Source organism: Anser cygnoides, chromosome 15, assembly GCF_040182565.1.
Source record: "Anser cygnoides isolate HZ-2024a breed goose chromosome 15, Taihu_goose_T2T_genome, whole genome shotgun sequence".
NCBI lineage: Eukaryota > Metazoa > Chordata > Aves > Anseriformes > Anatidae > Anser > Anser cygnoides.
Window position 1 is genome coordinate 3,352,753 of NC_089887.1, and position 24,023 is coordinate 3,376,775.

Below are 24,023 nucleotides of genomic sequence, written 5' to 3' on the forward strand. Positions count from 1 at the left end.
AGAGCAAACCAGATCTAATGCTGGGAGGCTGGGCAGGTCTCTAACACTGACTATTTTTGCCATTTCAAATATCTGATGTGACAGGAATCGGGGAAAAAACACTCGCGGGGATGTTTTCCCACAAAAAGGGAGAAGGGGTGAGTTCTGGGCTGACGCAGTAGTGGGGTGCTTTACTGATAACACCAAAATGGGTAGTCAGTTCAGTTAAGGGCAAAAATGAAATGTTGTTTCAAATCTGGGGATAAGCAAGCTGAGATCTAAGCACAGATATGCAAGAGATGAGCCCAGCCCTCGGGAAGGTTCGCAGAAACGAGCCTGCACCCAGCATTACCCTCAGTGCTGTCTGCAGCTCGTCTTTGAGAGAGCTGATCTCCTGCTTCAGGTACTGGATTTCCGACTCTTTGACCCGCAGCAGGACCTGTAGGGACAGAAGCAGCGTGATCGCACCCCTGTGGACACCACACAGCCCCCAGACCCTCACCCGCTGCACCTGGGGACAACCGAGCCAGGGTGCCTGGCCCAAAATGGGGAAAAAGGAGGATCGGGATTCCAGGATCTCCTGGTCCCACGGCGTCCCCAGTGCATGACGCTGGTCATGTGGAAGGACAGGGGCTCCTGGTGGCCCACAGGCTCTAAACCCGCGCAGCCTGGCTCACCTCTAGCTCGTAGGCGTCCTTGCCCTGGGTGAGAGGCGACCCAGCAGCCTCTCCTCCACCCTCCCCGGTCAGCAAGGTCCGCAACCGCGTGATCTCCGCAGCCAGGCGGTTATTCAGCTCCTGGAAGAGGGGGGAGAGGATGTGGGATGGGGGAGCACGGCCAGGGCTCAGCACAGAGCTGGCAGCACCTCCCCGGCCCTGCTTGGTGCCTTCTCCGTGGCCTTCCGGAGCTGCAAGAGGGCATCTTTTACCACAAACCCTGCATCTTCACTCAGGCAAGAGATGAGAACGCCAGCTTGGGGCAGCAAAGATGTGATGATACCCAGCAGGGACACAGAATCATTCAGGTTGGAAAAGACCTCTAAGATCATCTAGTCCAACCCTTAACCTAGTATGCAAGTCCACCACTACACCATGCTACTAAGTCTCCACATTTCTTGAAGACCTCCTATTCCCATGCCACACAACAATTTTAGTAAAGAAATTTCTCCTAATATCCAACCTAAACCTCCCCTGGCACAACTTGAGGCCGTTTCCCCTCATCTTATCACTTGGTGCTTGGGAGAAGAACCCCTGATCCCCATCGCGCTACAACCTCCTTTAATGTAATTGTGAAGTGCAATGAGGTCTCTCCTAAGCCTTCTCTTCTCCAAGCTGAGCAACCCCAGCTCCCTCAGCCGCTCCTCCTAAGACTTGTTGTTCTCTAGACCCCTGACCAGCTTCCTTGCCCTTGTGCCTTCATCCCACCCACCCTCACCCCTCCGTCCGCCCTGCGGCCTCACCTGGTTGTGGGCGTTGAGCTCCTGGTTCTCCCGCTGGCACTGGCGGAGGGCCTGCCTCTCAGCCTCCAGCGCCTGCGCCAGGTGGGCGTTCTCCAAGCACTTCTGCGAATACTGCTCCGAAAGCACCTCCAGCTCCCGCTGCACCGACTGCAGCTCCTCCCTGGCACAGAGACACCAGCCAGTGCCCTCCCCAGCGCACGCCTGCTCTTCCTCCCGCGCCTCCCACCCGCCCAGGACAAGCCGGCAGGGATCTAAGGACCAGGGGGGACAAGGAGCCCTGTGCTCCTTTTTGGAAAAACTTGGAGCCCGGAGCGAGCCAACCCTTCTTCTCCCAGCATTTTGGTGCTTGGGCCACCGAAAAAGACAGGAGGCCTTTCTCTAGCAGGTTAAATAGCAGGCCTTCCTCGGGTTTCCCAAACCAGAGCTGAGATCTGCCAGGCTTGTACTCGGGAATGATGGACGTGCACACCTAACAGGGACGTTTCAAGCTGCTTGGCTGTTTTGTTCAGCAAAAAGGACAGCCTTGCCACCAAAAGCCAAGTGCTTTCTTTCTCCTTGACTGGTCAGAGGTGGCTCAGCTGTCCTCACGTTACAGCTGCGAGAAAGGCAGCATTGTCTCTGCACATCTGCTACTTCTGGTGACCATAAAGCAGCTGAAACTGGGGAAATTGAGCTGGAACCCCCAAACCAGGAGCCTACGGCTGCAGCTGGGTTGGGACAGGGGCAAGAAGTCCAGATCTAACTCCTTGCTGAAATCACAGAGGAGCAAGGGGTCTCCCACACGCCTAATCCCTCCACGAGACACAGGACAGACAGACAACGACGGTCTTACAGGTATTGCCTCCGGAGAGCCTCGATGTCGGCGTTGACGCTGCTGATCTGGGAGCGCTGCGACTTCTCCAGCTCTCGCTCCAGCTCCTCCCGGTGTGCGTTCTTCATGGCTTCGATGGCTGCACGGGACGGCACAGGATTAGTACCCGGCACCGCTCTGCCCGGAGGAGGCTTTTGGACAGGGTTTTCTTTTTTTTTGGTTTCGTTTTTAAAGGAACAAGACCCCTAAGTCAGCCCAGTGAGCCACCCCACTGCTTCCCAGCCTGTGCCCCTGGGCACAGTGCAGCAAAGGGGCTTCTGCAAATCCTGCTGTTTAATAAGGTCCAAACAGCTGACCAGTTCCCATGCTGTTTCCTGAACTGCAGGGCTCCTAACGCAGAGATCCTGGGCTCCAGTGCTTTAAAACTCCCCACAGCACTGAGGAACAAGTTCCTTGTGGAATCAGCAATCAATTAACAACAGGAATGACTGACACCTTTCTGAGATGCAACAGAAAACTGATCTGACTCCAGTACAGGCAGGGAGAGGCGTACCAAGCCTGGAGAAGGAGCAGGAGAAGTGCCTCCATCCAAAACACCTACCCCCAGCTCTTCCCTGTCTCCTGATCCCCATCCAGCCCTCATCCCTCATCCAGCTCCTCCCTCCTGGAGCAAACACCATCCCCGTGCCCCATCAGCACCGAGCTGCCCCGCGGCGTGTCCGCGTACCTGAGATGGTGGCAGCCGTTTCCTCTGCCAGCAGGCGGTCCTTCTCCTCCCGCAGCTTCTCCAGCTCCCGCTGGTGCTGCCGCTGCAGGTCCTCGATCTTCTTCTGGTGCGTCTCCTCCATGGCTGCAAAGCCCCTTTCACATGTTGCCTGCAAGAGGGACGAGGGGAAGGGGTTGGCCCGGGAGCGCGGGGCTGAAATCACAGCGGCGGGGAGCCCCTCGGGAGCCGCACATCAGCGGGTGGTGGGCACCCAGCTTCCATCGTCAGGGTCTTCTCCCTCCCCAGCCAGGCAGGAGCTGGCCGAGGACGGACCCCACGAGGTCAGGGCTTGTCCTGCGGCCGCTCGACCCCTGGCAGCTCCAGGGAGAAGGACGGACAAGGGTAGGTCTGGGGTCAGATGTGAGCGGGGAGTGCAAACGGGCAAAAAAGACTGGTGTGCCCCTTCTGCTCTCCTCTGCAATCCCTGCTTCCAGGTGGGGCCACCTCTGGGTGGAAAGCAGAGGGCTCGTGACAACAGCAGGACGCTAATTCACAACTGAGTACGGCTTCAAATGCTGCACGGGAAATGATTTCCTAATTCAATTACTAGGATTGAATTTAGGCCAGGAAATAGGGAACAGTGCTCTAGGGATTCAGGAATCAACAACGGTGAAATCTCAAGTGCCAGCTGGGTTTTTCTGCCCCTGGCACGGATCCTGCTCATGCCTTTGCAGGGGGCAAATGCAACCGTGATGGCAGGGTGGGGGCAGAAACCCACGCTGCTGGTCAGGGGCCACCTGAGCTCCCCGGGGCACGAGGGGAAACGGCCCCCTTGGGTTCTTCTTTCCTTTCCGAAGACAGCAGCAAGCCCCAGGACAGGCTGCATTAAGCCAGCCCCTCTGCAGGCAGTCACACACTGGACTTTTCTCCTTCTTTATTCGACTTTCCTATCTCTAATGAAATTCCTGATTCACACTTGTGTTTTCAAAGGGGAGCGAGGGAGCCACAGGGACTCTAAGGGAGATTTAAGGGGGACAAAGTCACTCCCCCAGTGACAGAAGTCTAACACGCACTGACCTACACTAACATACACTCTTCGGCATCACCGCTTGGTTGTATAATTCTACATAACCTCTGTCATTCCCCCCAGTTTTCAGCTCTGGTGCTTTTTCCCTCCCCTCAAGTTTTAATCCAGAGGCATTTTTTGTGTTTTTTTTTTTTTCTCAGCCTTGTTTTCTGAAACTTGCAGCTCAGTGCCAGAACCTGTCTGGGCTTGGCTTGCAGGATCCTTCATTATGCCTCTAACGTCAGAGGAAAATCACGGATACTCCTCGATAGGACTGTGGATTCAGTATTGAATGTATTGTAAATGCATTGCTATAAATCCAGGACACCTGAAAGGTACAAACCAGTGCCTAGTGTTACTACATTCTCCATCTGGTTCAGAAGAGAAGAATCTTAACCCGTGAAACAGACTGGTTTGCAGCTGCCTGGATGGCTTTCAGACCAAGGGACATTTCTATTTTCCTCTGTCCTTCTGCTCCCTCCAGAGATGCATACACAGGCCAGCCAGAGCTGCTCTCCTCCCGGACTGCTCTGCCCAGCCGATGCTTCTTGCTTTGGTTTTGGCAGAGCTACGGAGGGAGGGCAGGTTCTGTGCTTGCTATTAGTTTGGAGCCTCAATTTTGGCTGTTTTTGCTGACTTCCACAAACAACTGCTCCTAGAAAGCATCGCCAGCATGGCCTTTGCATGACTGTTGCTGACCTTTTGGGCACCTCTCCTTCCCCCTGCTGCTCAACCTCGCTGCTGCTGGGACTCCTCCATCACCCTAAAACCAGGTCCCAGCTGGAAACAAAAGCAGAACACCAGACCCAGGAGTTTTTGTTTTGTTTTGTTTCGCTTGTTTTTTCTCAGAGCTGTACCATCTAAGGCTGGTTTTACAGCCCGCCCTGACTGCTGGAGCAATGTGAATGAAGGCATTTCATCGCCACTGGGTTTTCTGCACCTAAGGCTGGGGTCCCAGTAACTGTGCACTGTTTGTTACATGAAGAATTGCTGGCGTATACCACCAGTGATCTCCCTCTTAGCTACGTGCAGAGGAGACTGCTGTGCTACAGAATTTAGTATCCGTTTGCAGCTACCTGCCCCAGAAATGTACGTTTGGAGAGCGCAGGTTCCCGTTTCATCTCCCATTTTTGAGGGCAGCAGAGACAGACTGGAGATTTGGTCAGACTGGGAAAGACAGAGTTCAGGAATGCTTCTAAAGGGAAGTCACAAACAAAACGTACACCTCGGGTACGAGGAGAAACACTACGTATCCGAAGGAGAGCTTGGCAGTATCAAGCTATTTTGAAACTCTCCCTCTGTCTACATGACCAGCAGCCCTGCTGCTGAGACTGCCTCCGGTAATTACCTCTCTCCCCCACAGCAATGCATTTAGAAAACCCCAGCACAGAGAAAAGCAAGCATGGAATAAATACCATGCTTTACAGAGGCCTTTTAAGCACTTGGGGGCTTGCTCAGGCGTGCTGCCTCTCACGGGGGATGCCCCTAAGTTTGGCAAACCTCGGGACCAAAAGCACCCTCCCGGTACACTCGAGCAGGAGAAAGCATAAAGCGTTAAACGTAGCAAAACCTTTAGGTTTTCAAAGTCTTTCTGGTATTTCTCCCTCAGCGTGGAAGCGCTGCCCTCCAGGTGCTTGTTCTCCAGCTCGTCCCTCATCACGTTCATCTGGGCCTCCAGCTCCTGGATGCGCTCCCTCAGGCCGTGCATGGAGTCCAGGTCACTGCTGGGGCCCTGCCCGGCGCCGCCCGGCTCCCCGGCCACCCAGGGGTCCCCACCGCCCGGTCCTGCCGCAGGGGACACCTCCGGGTGCTGCCGCTGGTACTCGTCGAGGGTCTCCTGCAGGCGCTGCAGGTTCTGGCTGTAGTGCTCCTGCAGCGCCTGCAGCTCCTGGCCGTGGATGACCTGCAGCTCCTTGATCTTGGCCTGGAACTTGTCCTCCAGCAGCTGCATCTGCTCCAGGTGGTACCGCTCCATGTTCTGCTTGTCGCGGACGATGGCGTCCAGCTGGCTGAGGCCCTCCGTCCTCTCGGCCTTCAGGGCATCCTCTGTCCTGTTCAGCTGCTCGATCACGTTTCGAATCTCCTCCTCATACCGGCCCTGTAACTCGCTCAAGCTTTTGCTGTGCTTGCGCTCTTCCTCCTCCAAAAGCCTTCGCTGACCGTCCAGCTGGGAGACCTTTGCTTTGAGATCGGCGTTCTCCCGCTCGAGCATGGCTATCACCTCGCCATACTCCCCCTGCTGCTTTCGCAGCAAGTCTTCGTACTCATCCCGGAGCAGAGAGACCGTCTTCACGCGCTCCTGGCAGAGCGCGTCCATGCTCTGCAAGGACTCCTTGTACGACTTGAGCTCTCTCTCGTACTCCAGTCGGACTTTGCAAGCAGCGTAACAAACCTGAGCCTGAACAATCGCATCTTGGACTAACAAAGAGGAATACCGCTCCAGGTCTCCCATGCACGAGTGATACGAAAGACTCTGAGATATCTTCAGGAGCTTCTGGCAATCTCTCATGGCCTCCTCAGGAGGCAGAGACAGTAAGGCAACGGATATTTCCTTAAGAACGTTTGATTTGTCCTTTAGCTGTTGGGCAAGATCTTCCTGGATGGAAACGAGAGCTTCGCTACTGCGGCCTGGCAGGCTGCAGACCTCCCCCACCTTGGCCGATTCCTGGTACGGCACCATTTGGAGACGGCTCCCGTCCCAGGAGATCTGCGTTCTTTCTGAAGCATCTTTCTGAATTTCAAGTGCTTCAGAAATCTGGTGCATAACTCTGTCAAAATCAGGAGTCCTGTATGCTTTGATGATTTCCTCCAGCATGCATTTATGCTGCTGGAGAGCTGTTTTGGTATTATGGAGGTCCTCTTCAATTGTTTTTAATCTCCGATGGAAAGATTCCCTCATTTTCTGTGCCACAAACCCAAGTTCTGCCTTGATCAATGTAGCATCTGCTACAGCACTGAGAAAACATGGAGAGAAACCCAAACCTGCCGTTTCTGTTTTGCCCTCTGCTTCTCCTTCCCTGGTGCTCAAGTGCACTCTCAGCTCCTCCACCTGGCTCCAAAACTCCCCTTCCAGCAGCAGCTTGTTAGACAGGACACCGGCCAAGTCAACTGCTGTAGGAGAAACATTTGCCGGCTCTATCAAAGCCACCTCAGCTGTCCCTTGGATCTCTCTGAGCAGCTGAGATATCTCAGAGCCTGCACTTTGCAAAGACTCTGCTATTTGGTTGATTAGAGAGGCCTCGAACGCCACTCTCTCAGAAAGCCATCTCAGCTGGCCCGCGTCGAACGTTTCAGCTCGCTGCTCCTTGGGGACGTGCTCCTCTTCACTCAGAAGCCCTCCCTCTGAAGCAGGGGTTTCCGCGATAAGGCCCTCGCCCTGCTGATACTCAGACGGGCCTGGCGCCCCTCTCAAGGCTTGGATTGCGCTCGATAAGGTCGTTTCCAGGCCGGACAGAGTAACAAGGAACAAATCGCCCTCTTTTTCCTCATCTGACTTAGGCAAAGCTCTTAGTTGCTCCCTGCACTTCTCTAAGCAAGTCAGCGCTTGATCGTTTTTCATCTGGAAGCCTCCCAGCTCGCTCACATGATTTTCTATGAGCTTGAACTTCTCCTGCCTCTCGCTCTCCAGCTGTGAGATCAGAGCACTGACTTGGGACAAGCTGCTCTGAAGCTGCTCCCGCAGCTGGGACTCCGTGCTGGCCCACTGGTGGTGAAGGGCGATGAGCGTCTCCTGATTATGGCCGTGCTGGCTTTCAAGCTTCATGGTCACGTCTTTGAGCTTCTCCTCTGTGATATACAGCTTGGTTTCCAGAGAATGGATGATCGAGAGATAGGTCTCGGAGTCGCTGGCCCCTGACGATGGGTAACCAAGAGCGGGCTCCGAGGACATGCTTTCTTCAGACAGCGACCTGTCTTGGCTCGTGTCTGAAGAGGTACTGCTTGTCCAGTTCTTCTCTGACCCATCCGGGTGGATATATTTTTGGCACTGGATGCTCGAGAAACGGATTCTTTGCCTCTTGGCCCCCATGATTCCCACATCAGGCTTTGCTAAGGCTTTCTGAACCAACTCTTGGTCCTGGAGCTCCGCAGCTTTGGACGGGGAGCCAAACTCCTCTGCTTGCCTCTGGCTGGTCTCAAGGACCTCCTCCTCCTCCTCCTTCAGTGCGTAACTCAGAGCTGGGAGGACATCGTGAGTTTGCAGAGGCTGCCCCAGCTGAGATGGATGACTTTCATCAGCCTCGAGATTGGGGCCAACATCTTCTGTCTCCTCAGCACATGGACCTGTGCCTACGCTAGCTAATTTCCTTAAAGCCTCCTCCTTGGCCTTCAGCTTTACTTTAGTCTCCTCTAAATTGCTATCCAGAGCAATCATTTTAACCAAAGCCTCGCTGAGATCTTGATCTTTCTTCTCCACGATTCTCAAGTGCATTTCCTTAACGTGTCTCAGCTCCTCTTCTTTTTCTTTCAGCACCTTCTGCACACCCTGGAACTGATCCGACACCTCCTCAAACGACTGCTCCAGATTGTGGTAGTTGGTCTCTTCCATCTTCAACTTTGCTTGCAGCTTTGCAACTTCGTTATCTGACTCGGCAACCTGGTTCATGAGCTCGTGGAACCGACATTTGATCTGATCTCTCTCCCTTTCAAGCTCCTCAATGTGCTCGGCGAGTTTCTGGATGCTGGCCTCCTTCATCACCAGCTGCTCCTCCAGCTGGTGGACAAGCTCGCTGCCTTCGAACTTGGCGCTCAGCTTCTCCTTCTGCAGAATCTCCATTTGCTGCTCGTTGTTTTGCAGCTGATTCTCGTACTCGTTGGCCTTATCCTCCACCTCCTTCAGACTGTGTAATAAAACCTGCTTTTCCCTCTCACAGCTCTCCAGCAAAGCCTCGTAGTTCTTCTGCAGCTTCTCCTCCATGAGGATCCGCGTTTGCTCGCTAGCGTTCAGCTGCCGGCTCAGGTCGGCGATCCTGTCCTGGAGGCGCTGCACCTCCTTCTGATGGTCCCTCTGCAAAGCCTGCTGCATTTCCAGGTCCCGCAGCTCCTGGGTCTTCTCGAGGAGCAGAGCCTCCGCGTTCTTCAGCTTCTGCTCGCTGGCCTTCAGCTGGGAGCTGAGTGCGGCCTCGCCGTGCTGCCACTCCTCCAGCTGCTCCTTGGCTTTCTCCTTCTCGCTCCTCAGGTCGCTCTTGAGCTTGGCCAGGGTCTGCTCCTTGATGGAGAGCTCGGCGGCCGCGTTGCTGAGCCTCGCCTGCAGGCTCTGAATCTCGGCTTCGTGGTGCCGGATCACGTCCTTAGCCTCGGCGTAGCTGCGTTTCAGCGACTGAATCTGCTGATTGATCAGCTCTTGACGCCGGCACTGGGCTTCCAGCTCGCTTTGGAGGTCTTGGTTGACTTTGTGGAGCCTCTGCCAGGCACCTGATGGCGAGGCGGCCACCTCGGTCTTAAAAAAATTGATTAAATATGAGATTAGTAACACTCTTGGCTCTCCCTTCTGAGTGTCACACCTCTGGCCAGGCAGGCCACGGAAAAGCTCCTCACAGCGATTTGGCTGCTACCCACAAGCTCCAATTGGGATGATTTGTTCTTGGCACAATTTTATTTTGTTTTAACCAACTTTTCTTTTTTTTTTTTTTTTAAGTGAGCGACAACTGCTTTCCAGTAACAGAAAACATGGACCGTAACATCAAAACAGCTGTACAGTAACAGGCTAAAAAGAAAACAACCAAAATCAAACAGAACCAAAAAAACAATGAAAAAAAGAAACACCAGCAGTAAAACAGAGACGGACAGACGAGAGAAAAACTGGAAGGGTGAGAAGGAGGAGGGGATGGGAACAGGCTGGGGAGAAAGGAATTGCTTTTTTAGTGTGTTTGTTCATTTTGTCATGAAACAAAAAGTGCACAGTTCAGGTACCACAGTCCTACCGAACAAAAGCAACAACAGAAAGTGAGGTGGCAACAAATGACATCACATCCCACCAAAACGCAGGGAGACAGGACAGCCGGCGTGGCGATGTCATTTCTGTGACTGCTAGACAGGACTTATTGGCTGCTCATCGCATTAGAGAGATGGTGTTATGCTAAAGTTTAAGGCTAGGAAGGATTCTAATTTCGCTACCTGCAAAAAAAAAACAAACAAAAAAGGACAAAATAAAAAGCCCGACAAGTGAAGGGGGGGAACAGGTATGATGAGAATGTAAAATAAAAGAAACCAACCTTTGTGAGATTCAAACCAAAGCAGTGTAGCATGCAAAGAGAAAGCTCACAAAGAGAGTCATGCAAAAGGCGACAGAAATTATGTATCTTTAAAAAAAAATACACAGACAGAAGAGGCAAGAGAAGCACAGCGTTAAGCCTAGGAATTTGGCCTGCCTTGCTGTACTCTGGTTGCTGGTAAGGAAAGCCCACAGATGTGACACTCAGTTACGTTAAGTTAAATTTCATGCTTTACACCAAAAAACCATGCAAGAACACCCGCCCGGGACAGGTTAGTACGTGACCCCTCCCACCCGCCGTGACCGGAGCTGGGGACGTCTCGGGTCGGTGTGCGCAGGGCAGGAGCCCCCGCCGTGCCCCCCGGTTGGGTTCGGCGTTGGGCACCCCGTGTCCCGAGGAAGCTGAGAGCGAGAGAAGGGTTACAGGAGGGTGGAGAGGCTGCAGTGCACGGCACATGCATCGGGGCGGTTATCTCGGCGGCTGCCTTACGGAACAGCGTCTCTCGTGCCGCGGCAGCGCTCGGGTGTCCGCCACGGGGCCGGCCGAGGGCTTGGTGGCCCCCTGGGGACTCAGGAGGGATGGGATGGGCTCCCACCGACACAGCTCTCCGAAATTAGGCGTGACGGAGGTGGGGGGCGTGACACGTTCAGAGGGTGAGTCCAAAAAAAACGCCATGATGTTTGCCCGCAGTTTGGGGCTGCAGAAACCCCTACATAATAATCAGTTTCCTTCCCTTCATGCTGGTGGGGTTTGGTGGGGTTACTCCTTCCTACAGGGCTTTAATCCCTCTGCTCCTGGTGTAACGTAAGGCAAATCCCTGGGACAATTAGACCGGAGCAGCAAAAACCCTCTGACCCTTCCAAAAATCCCTGCCCAACTTCTAGGTCAGAGGCTGGGTCACTTCTTAGCGCAGCAACGATTTGTCCAGCCCTTCTGCAGACTTCCCCTCTCGCCCCACCTCGCATCGAGGCGCCACGGCCACCTTCAGCACGGCCGGCCTGGCGGTGGATGCAGCACCTGGCTTTGATCCCCGTCCCCTGGTTTCCAAGCCCCAGGCGAAGCGGGGTCGGATGCCTTTGCTCCAGGGATGCAGGAGTTACTCCACTGTCGTGGAAACTCGGGCTGGTGCCAGGGCCCGCGGCCAGCGCGAGCTGCTGCCATACGGCAGATTAAATCCAGCCCCAAAACAGGGGCGGCAGCTGCGGACTGTGAAGTGGCAAATCCAGCAGACATTGGGATCATGACAGATGGGGAAACTGCTCGTGTTTCTCCTCCTCCTGCAAGATGTGTCCCTGCAGGAGCTCAGCCCTGCACCTCGGACAAACCTGGCCTCTTGCTGGTCTCGTTTAACAGCCTTACGGATGCTGAATCTGCCATTCAAAAGAGGATGGCGCTGTCTCTCTAGCACTGACTTATTTGCTAGCTCGATGCCATTTTCTTCTCCTTCTGGTCCCCAGGGATGTTTTTCCAGCATTGCCACGTAAAAATGGCACTCCTCCCAGCAAGCACTGTAGCTTGGGGGGCTCCAAAATAATACATTAATAAGTAACTCCCCCAAGGAGATCACCAGTAAGGAAGGCAAGACACACTCTTGCCTGGGCTGGCTCCTCTGCCTTTGCAATTTCTCCAGGGGAAATTCCTCTCTTCAGAAACAAGGACGTAAAGCTTGCTGCCGCGGGAGCACAGCATGCAGCCACACAAGGCCACGTGGATCCAGAGCCACTTGGGCCAAACAGACGTGAGCAGATCAAAACACCACCCCTGCCGAGCCAGAAGCTGCCTTCATGCCTCCTCCGGAGCACTGATGCTCTCACAGGAGGGGCTGGCGAAAAGCCCGCTGTTTGGAGGTGGGGAGGAAAGGCTTCCCAAGAGATTCTCCCAACTCTTTGGCCAAAATTTCCAAACCATTTCCAGGCCTTGCTGTGGAAAGGCACCTTGCAACAGAAGGAACCACCGAAGCTCTCCAAGACAGCAGCCGGGCTGTCCCAGAGCGAATCACGCCCTGACTCCAGAAGGAACTGCAGGGCTACAAGACACGTGGAGAGCCTTACGTCCACCCCCTGCCTGAGGGGAATGCCTGGCACTCATAAGGGGGATCAGAGCTGTTGCACAGGCAATCGCAGTATAGGATGGATCAGAGATGGGCTTTGCTGAGGTCCTATCGACCTGCGTTTTGTTTTCTCCCGGGGAAACCAGTAGGCAGCGTTATCTTCTGGCTGCTGCATCCCAGATCAGTGCTTTTGGTAAGCAGGAGATCCTTTCCAGGTGACAACTAGCAACTTTTCCAAGAGGGTCAGATCTCTTGGAGCCCCTCCATCTCTGCATTAACCAGGATGTGCCCACAACAGCCCAGCCTGAAGCCCGACACGGTCCCCTTTGGGCGCAGAGCTTTCCCTCTCCCCCCAGCTCTCCTACCTGCAACACGTAGCCCTCCCGGGCACTCTGCTCCCGGCCCAGCGCCACTTTCAGCTGGTCCTGCAGGTGCCGGTTCTGTTCCAGGAGCTCCAGGGCCTCCTTCTGCTTCTGCTCCAGCTGCAGGGACACAAACAGAGACAGCGTCCAGCGAGTGGGCAGGGGGTCGGCCATCAGGAGAAAGCAGCTCAGAGGAGATGCCGAGGCACAAACAGGACGTCCGATGGCACCGCTGCCTTGCTCTGCTCTGTGATCTGGATTTCATTTTACCAGGCCAAGTTCCACCCCCCAGAGAACTATGTTGTACTTTAGTTTAATTTGTAAAGCTCACTGCAGAAAAGGACAAACAGCACCAGCCCGTGCCAGGCGTGACCCAGGCAAATCCCACCCGGGTTCAGGCTGGCGATTCTCATGGCTACTCCACGCCTGCACCGCTTTCATTCCTGCTGATACACCTCAATCCTGACTAACAACAGCCTTTGTTATCCCAGGCGTGGACCTCTTCCAAGTGAGCTGAGTCTCCTTTCTTTTCCTAAACTCCTGAGATCGTTTGATTCAGGCTCCACAAGAAGCAAACCTCTGTGACGTGTGCTGCAATTCAACCCTGCTTATAATTTTGTAGGCATAATCGCAGACACAGATCTCTACAGGTGCAGAGGCAGGCAGAATTATGAGCTTCAATTCAGAGTCTGGTTAACACGCATCTATTGTGCTCATCTCGTCAGAGGAAGGCAGGCTAACAAACGTAATCCAGGGAACACAAAAGCTGGCAGAACAAGAATGGATGTGGACCTGTGCCCCAAGCATCCCCACTCACTGCTACCACGAAGCAGGAATAAATACAGCTTTTTAAGCCTTGTTCAGGCTTCTTACAGCTACCGCTTTACCTCCTTCTCCAACAGCGTGGTCAAGTGCTGCTTCGCCAGCCCCTCATCCCGGTCCTCGGTGTGGGCGAGGTGCAGGGGCGCGATGGGGATCTGCTTCTCCTCCCGCAGCGGGGTGGTCTCCACCTGGTGCCACCGCTGCTCGATCTCCACGTGGACGTTCTGCGGTTTGATGTCCGCCGGGACGGGCAGGATCCGGTCCACCTCCATCCTCAGCGCTTCCTCCGGCCCTGCCCCGTCCACGGCGTCGATCATCTCGAAGCGCTTGCGCCGCTCCTCGCGCCGCCGGGCCCGCTCCCGCTCCAGCTCTCCCGGGTCGGCGTCGGCGGTGCCGGTGTCCCTGGGGAAGGCGGCGGTGCCGCTCTTGGAGGCGTCTGCGGCGTTCGCACGCTCCTGGGCAAGGGCTTGCTGGATGGGGCGAAACTCAGCCCAGTCGAAGGTCTTGGAACGTCCTTCTCGTCGGCGCTCTCGGGCACGGCTCCGCTTCTGCTCCGGGTCCAGCTCTGTTTGCTCCGCGTCTGGCTTCTCGCTGGGCTTTGGGCTGGTCTCAAAGGAAGAGCTCGTTTTGCTTTTCTCTTCCGGCAGGGAGCTGCGAGGACAGAAAGAGGATGAAAGAAAAGCGTCAGCGTGCGCTCGAGGTGGCCAGGCGCTCCCACGCATGCCTTGAAGAGCCGGGTGGGAAGGGGCTGCTGAAGCCCAAGCCAATGCCAGGTGGGTGCCCCCCTGCCCCTCCATCTCCCAACACCTCTCGGGTGCGGGAGCCACCGCTGCCCTTCCCCGGGTCACGCTGGTGTGCAAAGCCTTGGTGCAAGCGCCCCCAGAAGAGCTCGATCCTGACCGTGCTCCTCGGCAGCTGCCCCGGGGCCGGCAGCAGCCCCAAACTGTCCTCATGGGCAGTAAAGAGGCTTCGAGAACTCCTCCAGTGCCCGCCTGCCCATGCACACACGCTGGTCGACGCGGCCACATCGCTTGCTCGCAGGGAGGGCGCCACCGGTCCCACCAAAAGCCAGCCCGGCTTCAGCACCGTGGGGTGGAGAAGCGCAGAGTGTCTGGTAACGGGGGTACAGTTTTCCTCGAGCTTTGGCAAAGGCAGGGCATTAACGGGGCGAAAACTTCTCCGTGCCACTATCTGCGCTGAAGGCACGGATCTCCCCACGGAAAGCAGCCTGGCGCGGGTGGCACAGGGCTGCATGGCACGGACGCCGTTGTTGGTGCAGCAAGGAGAGCAAGAGTTATTGGACACGCCGCGGAAATCACTGCAAATGCCAGTTTCTCAAGCAAGGGATGATTTTTAGTGCTGAGTTAGGGGGTGGTGGGTTGAGAGGGGAGACATACTCGTCAAGCAGGGAGAGTTAACAGGGGAAGGCAATACCGTTTCCAACCTACGGGTAATCCATAATGCAATATCAGCTCAGTAAATGTAGACATGCCAGCCTTGGAACATGCAGATTGAAATCAAAAAAAAAAAAAAGGAAATAGCCGTGTTTAAGTTTGCAGAGGAATCCTGTCCCGCAGGAACGGCAGGCGCTTGCTGACCCCTCTTTGCCACCAGAAGCCCCCCGAGACGCCTCCTGAGGCACAGCCCTGCTGCTCAGGCTGCCCCTCGGCTCTCCACGTCCAGCACAACCACAGCATCCCCCGGGCTCCAGCACAGCCTGGAAAAGCTTTCTAGAGGGGCGCGGTGAGAAAGAGCCAGAAAGCAGCTGTCTGGGCCCTTGGCTGCAGGCAAATCAATGCTACCACTGCTGCAGCCCACGAGACAACATGCGCCCGGACTGCCGGCAGCAGGAGCAGCAGCAGCAGCAGCAGCAGCAGGAGCAGCAGCAGCAGCAGCAGCAGGGCTCCCCCAGCGCTGGAACAAGCCCCGCTCCCCCTGCATACGCCCAAAGACCGGGGCAGAAGGGATGACTCTGCATGGGGCCAGGTATCTTCCGATGCACTTTCATCCACCATCAAACCACGGGCTCAGTAGAGCTGGGTTTCAAGAAATTCCGGCAGTTACTGGCTAAAAACAGTTCTCGGAGATGACTCCTTCTTCAGCTCTGTCACTCGTAGCTAATAAAATAAAGCCAAAAGGCACCACAGAGAAACCTCCTTGCTCCTCAACCGTTAGGAGACACTGCCTGGCTCCAGAGCAGACGTACAGCCAGGCACTCAGTCTGGAGCCAGTTAGTGATCACAGCTGCACTTTAAATAAGTAAACCAGCGAGGAGATGGCGCCTTAAAACGGAGAAGAGCGCTAGGAAGAAAGGGAGCCCTGGGGCCCCCCGGGCATCAGTGGAAGACACAAATAACGTTGTTCTAAACACCACGGAGAAGAACCTCAGCATTTCTAGAGGTGCCATCTCTCGCGAGCCCACTCCTCCTCCGCAGCTCCCAAAGGGCACACGGATGTGTGCCGGGGCACGGCCGGCCGGCCGCGGGGAGCCGCGCTACGAGACCCACGGGGCCGCCCCAAAGTTTTGCAGTTCATCTCCCACGAGTGCCCCGCGGCTTTTAATTCCGCTCACACATTTCCCACCTCCTCCGCTGCAGATAAATTAATTCCCATCACGTGGCGAGGAGGGGGCTTTGCCTGGCGACGGTATTTATGGGTCAGGCAACAGAAAGATGGTTTTTATAGGGGCAGCCACCGTCCTCCTTGTGCGTGCTTTACATCCGCACGGTTATCGTTTGCACCGTGTAATTAGCGCCTCTGCAGATTGCAGGGTACGGCGGAGGGCAGGGAGCAGGGCAGCACCTGCCCCCCGGGGTGCTGACACACGCTGCAATATAAACAGTAATTAGGACTGGAGTAACGAGAAAGCGTGCGCTGGGCTCGGTGGAGACGTGGCAGGGGGGTGAGGAGAGGCGGAGGAGGGCTGCGGGGAGCCAGCAGCACCGTCCCCAGGCTGCTGGCAGGGTGAGGGGGCTCACGACGTGCCCAAAGACGCCCCGACGGGCTGGGCTACCCCGCGCTCACGCCGCAGCAAAGGGCTTGCCAAAAAACCCCCGGTGAACGCAGACCTCCAGCTCACAACTTCTCAGCGAGGTGACCGGACCCCACGTGCACCCCACCCGAAATCAGCCCGGTGAAAAAGGAGCAGAGTGCACCTCTGAGTCCCTCGTCCCCAGCTCGGGCTTCAGCTTCGCCGGCTATTTAGGCGGCGTAACAAGTTACTGCACAACCGGCCCCTGGAGCGCCTCACTGGGGTAAGCCAAGTCAAACCACGTCGCGTGGGCTCAGGGGAGAAGCAGTGACAGTGAGCACAGGACTACTGTCATGCAGTAACCTGCTAGGCTATCAACATTTATGGCTCTTTAAAGGCTGGGAGGTCCCCTCAAATTTCCCGGGTCTTCATCTTCACATCTAGTCACATCGGAAGATACCAGTGTGGGGAAACCAAGTGTCAAGACCAGGTTGCTTCTTCCCTTCTTTCTGGCTTTTGTTTAAAAGAAAAGAAAAAAAAAATAAAGGGGGGAAAAAAAAAAAGAAAAGAAAGAAAAATAAATGAAAACTGCAGAACTTCCCATCCGAGGTGCAGAAAAGGAGGAGCATGCAGTGAATCACAAGATATACAAACCACAAAACGTTAATACAGGAGAGAACACAGTTTTCCAACCTGGGCTTCAGCACGGATAGTTTCAAAGAGAAGTTTTTCCTGGGATTGCATGGAAATCAAACACACAGAGGAGTGAGGAGAGAGGCGGCGACCCCGCGAGGCCCAGCGGAGCTGGGGCAGGGCTGGGAACTGGCGGCCGGGTGCCAAGCGGGACGGGACGGGACGGGAGACGCCGGAGCATCCCCAGCCAAGAGCGCCGGGTGAGAAGAGCCATTCCACCAGGGGCAAACCTGGCCAAAACCTGCTCGCCGCAGCTACGGGAAGGACGGGAGACGGAGTTAATGGTGCGGCCGTGTCCAGGAAGCCTGTAAGAGGTGGCCCGTGGGAGCGTGGCTGGCGCGGTTAAGCTGTGAGGAGGTCAAACGCCCTTTTCCCCGCAGCAGCAAGCGCTCACGGACGGTTCTCTGCGAACCCAGGGGCCCCTTCCTCTGGCACTGGCGGCAGGAGGAGACGCGAATATTGCTAACGCGCAAGGGGAAGGAGCCGCGGCCGCTATCTGGAAGATCAAAAGAGGGAGGCGATTCGCTGGCTGCAGTTTAAAATACATCGGAGCCAAACAGCTTCTCGTCGAGCCCTGGGCTCGTGCTGCCGTGACCCGCGGCGGGGACGGGCAGCTCGTGCTGAACAGTAGCCAGAGGAAAGGGGGAACCCAGCGCAACTGATTCCAAGTGCTTTCACAATACCTGGTGGGAATCCAGAGGAGCCTTGATATAGGAACAGTATTTCATATTCCTACGCACAAATTAAAGCCACATTTTCAACCCTCTTTGAAACGTGCACACGTTAAAGAGTAACTCAGCATTATCAGCATCCCCACAAAGCGTATCCAAACCAAGCCCAGAGAGAGGGACGAGAGAAAGAGCCGGAGCTTCCAGGGACAGACAGGCTCAGCAAGAAGAAAGGACGAGGACGAGGAAAAAGGAGTTACTCCTGCGCAGCAAACCAGACCACCGCAGGGGCCGGGAACCCCCCCCTTACCTTGTTACGTCGGGGGCAGTGGTGGGGCGAACGTGCTTCATGATGGTCTGAATCCAATTGCGGCGGATGCCAGACGTCATGGCAGAGAGGGTGAACTCCCCTTCCTTCGTCTGGGGAGAGCAGAGCACGGCTCAGAGCTGCTGAACATGCACCACCAGCACCTCCCCGAGCTCCCTGCAGCCACCCAGCACCCAGTGCCGGGGCTCTGCTCAGCCACCGGGCTCTTCCTCCTCCCCACGTTGGCCTTACGTGGATCTGGAAGCCGTAGTTTCTCTGGACTGGGTACTCGGTGACATCGTAGCACGTGGATAAATCGATTTCTCCATCCAGGTCAGCTGCCTGCAGAGGGAGGGGAGAGGTAAAACTCGCCGTAACGCTTTGCAAACCGAAAGTGCTGTGGATACGTGCAGGAGGTGCAGGGTTTGGGGAAATGCCCAACGCCTGCAGCACTGCGAGAGGCACACAGCAGGTCTGCGGGGAGCACGAAACCCCAGGAGCAACGGGTTTCACGCCCGTGGGGGTGACACCTACCTCCTCCGCCACCGAATCCCGGTAGTATCTCAGGCTCTGGTCGGTCAGCACAAACCAGTGCTTCTTCCACTAGGAAACAACCAGCACAGGGTGGTTACCAGCAGCCTCTCCCCTCCCGGCTTCCCCGAGAAGCCCTCCAAAGGAGCAGGCAGCAGCACGAGGGCTGCTGAGCTGGTTCAAGCCACCGGGATTCCCGGCTGCCGCGCCGGCCGAGTGCCAGACCCCAACAGCACCAACCCCACACCTGATGGTGAAACTCCACGCGAGCCCTGGGAACTGCTGGAGCCCTCCATTAGCTCTACTGGCAGAAGGGTGCTTTCAGTGGTTGCACTGAAAGCCTTGGAGGGATTAAAAGCCAAAAAAAAAAGGCAATAAAATGTTCGTGTTTTATCTGCAGTACCTAGAAATTAAATTGCAGCCTGTTCCTGGCACGTGGACTACACGAACGCACCTTCTGCGGGCTCCCTGCACAGCACAGGCTTATCCAAGGGAGCTCAGGTAGCAAAGCACTCGCTCCAGCAGCTCGTTCAGCCCTGGCTGCCTGCAGACGTGCCCTCAACCCCTGGGCCCAACGCACCAGCAGGTACCCGCAGCTCAGCCCAGCCCCGGCTCAGCTGCGCCTGCCCCGGCTCCGTAGGAACCCAGGGCGTGACATCCAGATGTGGGGCTTGGCAACTGCCAGGACAGAGCACCGGCTATTCCTGGCACACTGCTTCTGCCTCCAGATTTGTCTGCCCAGGCTTCTGGCTTCTCCCACCCGCATCGCTCTGTCCCCACTGTCCCTGTTATTGCCACCCGTCCCCTGGGACCGACCGCAGCCGCGTGCGGAGAGCTCGCCCAGCCACGAGGCTCTGCTGGAGGTGGGAGCTGCCAGAAACGGGGGTGACCGCAGTGGGGAGATCTCCCCCAGACTCACCTGCCCGTCCTCGTACTGCTTCGTCAGCCAGCCCTTCTTGAAGTTCAGCAGGTCGGGCTGCAAGGAAGGAGAGAGGCGGTCAGAGCCGCGGGCTGGGCCGCCAGCGGCCGCATCCAGCCGGGGACCAGGCAGCGGCGGCAGCTTGATAAAACGCAGCACAGCACCCAGAGAGACCAGCCACAGCGAAATTGGATCACTGCGCTGCGTGGAGGCTAAACGTCTGCTCCGAGGAGGCGCAGGGATCTGCTGCGTGGTTTATTCGGGCTGGGCCCTTCCTAGCACTTGTGATTTCGTACTGTTGCACCAGGATTCAAAGGAAGGAGAAGCGAGGGGTTAGCAGGACTGCAAGCATTTTTGTCCCTCTCTTACCTACTAGGAGGGAAAAACCACACGTTATTCCACGCATGGATTCAACGCCAGGCTGCGTGCCCATATGCAGGGCCGGGAAATAGAGGGAATCCCAGCACCGCACCACCCAAACGACACCTGCTATTTCCTGCACCAGGATGCTGGAGCGACGAGAAAAGCAAGGCAGCAGTGTGGGCTGACTCCTGCCAGCCCTTACCTCCTCCCCAGCCCTGCCAGCGCACCGGGAAGGATGTGGGGGAAATGCTTTCGCTCCCTCGAGGCTGAACTCCTCCGGCTGCTCCACGTGCTGCGGGCAGCGGGGGAGGAGAGGAGAGCAGCCCGCCGGTGAAATGCAGCTGCAGCGTCCGACAGGGGCTGCAGCAACGGGAACAAGGGAAAGCAGGGACTGGAAGCCAGTTCAGCCAAATCTGTGCTACAGGGGAGCTCATCCTGCGTTTGTGCGCTCCCACGGTGGTGGGAATCCAGCACAAAGTCACAGGGGAGAGCAAATGCAGGGGAGAGAAGCGGAGGAGCGAGCGGAGAGCCGCCAGCCTGAGCAGCCTGGCCGTGATGTGGCTGCATGCAACAAGCCCACCGAGCCCCACCAGTGCCTGCCGAAGAGGCAAAGAAACCAGAGAGAAAACTGCCTTTGCAGTGACTGCATCCATCTCTGAAGCAGGCTCGGAGTGCTGGGCATCCTCATTTCAGCCCTGATTTACCCTCAGAGAGCAGTACACCATCTGCCTGCTTCTCCTGTGCCAAAGTGCAGGTGGGATTGTGCTCCCAGGGTCTGGGTCAGGCACAAGCCCTTCCTGGTACAAAAGGAGAGCTTCACAGGCTGCCCTAAACACAGAGGGCTCAACAGCCTTTAGAGGAGAGGCTGCAAGCAAAGCATCTGCATTTCAGATCAAAAACCACTGGCTCCCAACCACGCACTTTGCAGGGAAGGAAAACAGGAGAACAAGTGCTACAGCTGCTCACAGGCTTGTTATTTATCAACTGGGAAGAAGCAAGAATCCTCTGCAGAAGAGACAAATCCCTCTTTAGCACCACTCGTACTACTTTACTACACCTCTGTTTCCTTAAAATTGAAGCCAGGGTGTAAAAGCAGCCAGAGAGAGCCGCAAAGATGCTGCTAAGCTGGCAGCACCGCAGCCCCGGGGCGGGCAGGTTTCTCCCCAGCACAATCCTCTCTCTGTCTTCCCCCGAGCACGAGCTCGGCCCAACGCAGAGCTGCCGCGGCACCAAAAGCTTGGGGCCAGCTGCCGCCGAGGGGTGCAGACGTCAGAGAACAGAAAGAGATGAAGCACTGATCGGAGAGACACCCACGGGCGCGAACCGCAGCCCACTGCGCCTAACAAAGGATGAACTCTCCCTCGGTTTTTAGCCTGCTGGATAACCGATCTGGGCTGATACTGCGAACCTGAGGGGCAGGGGAGAGTCTTGCAATCGTGGCTGCAAGCCAGCAGGCACGCAGGTTTTTCCCATGTTGCTAATTTTACAGCAGGAGTGGCACGATAAGGGTGTATTGAATGCTTCCCACTGACTGCGTGATTTTCTTGCCTTCATTAGATGACGGGCATTGTCACTTGATACTCACTCCTTGCACCTTTTTATTACAAAGAATTTAAAAATCATTCTTTTGGCTGTACAATCTACATGAAAAGCTAGCACAGAAATGCTAAGCCACTGCATTTTTCTGAGAAGTCCTTGAATAGAAGCCGTCCGTCTATGAAAAATGCAGCTCATGTTTACAATGGCTGTGTAATCTCTTTGAGAGATTAGCAAGTGTATTTATTTTGTTCCTACAGCAGGGTGGAGAGCAAGAAGAGGGTATTTCATGCTTGTTTTGCACTGTTTGCCTCCAGGTCTGGTGAGCATTTGAAACATGCAAATGGCAGAAAACCGCGGCCGGCAGCTTCAGCCCTTCCTCGGAGACCTCGCTCCGCTGACACCGACTTGCATAAACATCACGGAAGCGTCGCTGGAAACTGGGCCACGCGTCAGCCCTCCTTAACAAGCCAAACGTGAACTTGGCTTCCTATCCATTACCTGAAAATGTTTTGATTTCTGTAATAGTAGAAGGGAAGAGGCAAAAAGTGCAGCTCTTCCCTGGCTGAGCCCCTGGGACTCCCAGGAGCAGCCACACCTGATTCAGGTCACTGAAACTCAGCTATCTGCTCCAACAATGACCACACCGCACGTCCTGCACGCTGGCTATAGAGAAAGCAGCAGAGGACGAGGACCAGGTTTTCATTTCATCCGCCTACACGGCGGAGGAACACAGCCCCGGTGGCTCACCGTCATGGAGGACTCCGTGGACCTTCTGTCCAGCGACTTCGCCCGGCGGTGCGGGGACAGCGGGGACGCAGAGACATCCAGGATGGAGCCCACAGCCGCCCCTTCGCACGTGAAGTCCTGTGCAAAGAAAATGGGAGCCCAGATCAGCGCAGAACTAGGGCAGTGGCATAAAAATCCACATACTTAAGGGGCATCTCAAGCTCCGAACCAGTGTCATTTCCCTGGCAATACATTTTTTCAGGCCTCTCAGGCATTAAGCTGTTCCCAATTTATCTAAGCACAACTGGGACTCTGTAGATTGCCTGTTTCTTTTGTTATTTCACGCCATACGGTGGCGTCCTGCCGTGCCAGATCTGATGTTTCCCTCTTTCTATTTTGGAGGAAAGAGAAAAGACAACCTGATTTTCTGCTCTGATCTGCAGCCAGGCCAGGGGAGCTGAGCAGCGAGCAGCAAACCCGCAAGGATTGCAGCAATCTACCTCGTGCACGGGCCCGCCGTGCTCCAGCTGGGGGCAAAAACCCTACAGCTAGACCCCACATCCTGGGCTGTGGGTGCCACCACGAGACCTGGGTCCGCAGCTCACCCGTTTCCGTGGGAAAACCCTCTTCTCGCTCCTGCCCTGCCGCGTCTCGCTGGAAAGGGCAGCTCCCGCCGACACGTTCGTCTCCATGTGCTCTGCGTTCTCGATATCCAGCGCCTCGAATTTTTCAATGACCTGGGATCGCCTGGAAAACAGAGAGAAAAGGGAAACCAGAGCCGGTTTAAACACAAGAGCAGCGACTGCGTGGAGCTGCACAATCCCGCTACGGTAGGGCTGCCTGGGGCAGCGAGGTCGCTGCACAATCGCTTGTTCATGCACCCCTGGCTTTTAGTCCCAGCTTCTCTCCTAGTTCAGGGGTGCTCAAATGCAGGGCGAGCACCCCGACCTGACACGCATCGATTTACCTGCGGCCAGGGTGGGGAGAAGCCTCGCACCACTCAGCTCCATGAGCGGTACGTTCTTAAATATCTAGAAAACCTTTGCGAAACCAGCAATAACTTTTTACGTTTAGGTTTTACAGACATTTAAGAAGCAGGGATTATCGAACAGCTTTGATTTAAGCTCTGCCTTTACTCCCTAACGCTGCAGCTCCAAACAGCCCCCACGCCACGGAGCAGAAAGTCAGACCCAGCTGGGGTGCAGAGGCACCAGGCGGCTACGCGTCACCCTGCACCTTCTCTGCAACAGAAATCCTGCAAAACCTCGGCCCCACGCAGGTAACTTCAGCAGGATTGCACCGAATTAGGAGCATACGTAGGTGCATCCAGCCTCCTATCGCGCTGTGGCATCCCGATCACCCAGGACAGAGAACTACGATGGATCGTGGATGGAGCAGGAGCCCACCCCAGACCAGAGCCCAGAGGGATGCTCTCAAGGATGAGCAAACAACAGGCCTCTGCAGGTGGAATTAAATGCGCTGTTTCAGCATGAAAAGCTGTTCGCTGACCCACAGGAGAGGAAAAACAGGAATTTTCAAAGGACCCGCTGGTCTCAAATTTGCATGCCCAGGGGTTTGGGCAAGTATCAACCTCTGGTGTCGAATCACAGCCTGGGAAAAGTGAAGCAACAACCCACCACCACCACTCACACCAGCTGAGCTCCAAGCTGGGAGGTTGAAATCCCAATTTTGAACCTCCCCAGAAATCTCAATCCAATTGGGTTCCTGACCCAAAATCTGGACCCACGCGTGCCGCATCTAAAATCAGGGCTGCCTGCTCTGCGCGAACCTCTAACATGCATGAAAACCACAAGGGGAACCACATGAGGGGAAACAGGT

General features: G+C 55.7%; 1 protein-coding gene across 11 annotated transcripts in view; it reads right to left on the bottom strand.

The window, feature by feature from the left end:
- MPRIP (myosin phosphatase Rho interacting protein) overlaps positions 1-24,023 on the bottom strand; it is a 70,429-nt gene that overhangs the window by 5,961 nt on the left and 40,445 nt on the right. For 7 of the 11 annotated variants that reach the window (XM_066977797.1, XM_066977796.1, XM_066977799.1 and 4 more), the window contains 15 exons: positions 22,790-22,931; positions 22,206-22,322; positions 19,557-19,613; positions 18,641-18,709; positions 18,359-18,448; positions 18,110-18,219; positions 17,132-17,170; positions 13,533-14,118; positions 12,649-12,765; positions 5,592-9,458; positions 2,977-3,124; positions 2,271-2,388; positions 1,439-1,598; positions 657-776; positions 332-418 (listed from right to left, as the gene is read on the bottom strand). In XM_066977797.1, the coding sequence (XP_066833898.1) occupies positions 332-418; positions 657-776; positions 1,439-1,598; positions 2,271-2,388; positions 2,977-3,124; positions 5,592-9,458; positions 12,649-12,765; positions 13,533-14,118; positions 17,132-17,170; positions 18,110-18,219; positions 18,359-18,448; positions 18,641-18,709; positions 19,557-19,613; positions 22,206-22,322; positions 22,790-22,931 (5,827 nt within the window). The remainder of the gene's footprint in view (positions 1-331; positions 419-656; positions 777-1,438; positions 1,599-2,270; positions 2,389-2,976; positions 3,125-5,591; positions 9,459-12,648; positions 12,766-13,532; positions 14,119-17,131; positions 17,171-18,109; positions 18,220-18,358; positions 18,449-18,640; positions 18,710-19,556; positions 19,614-22,205; positions 22,323-22,789; positions 22,932-24,023) is intronic. The other 4 variants (XM_066977802.1, XM_066977800.1, XM_066977805.1 and 1 more) reach the window with 2 other exon arrangements.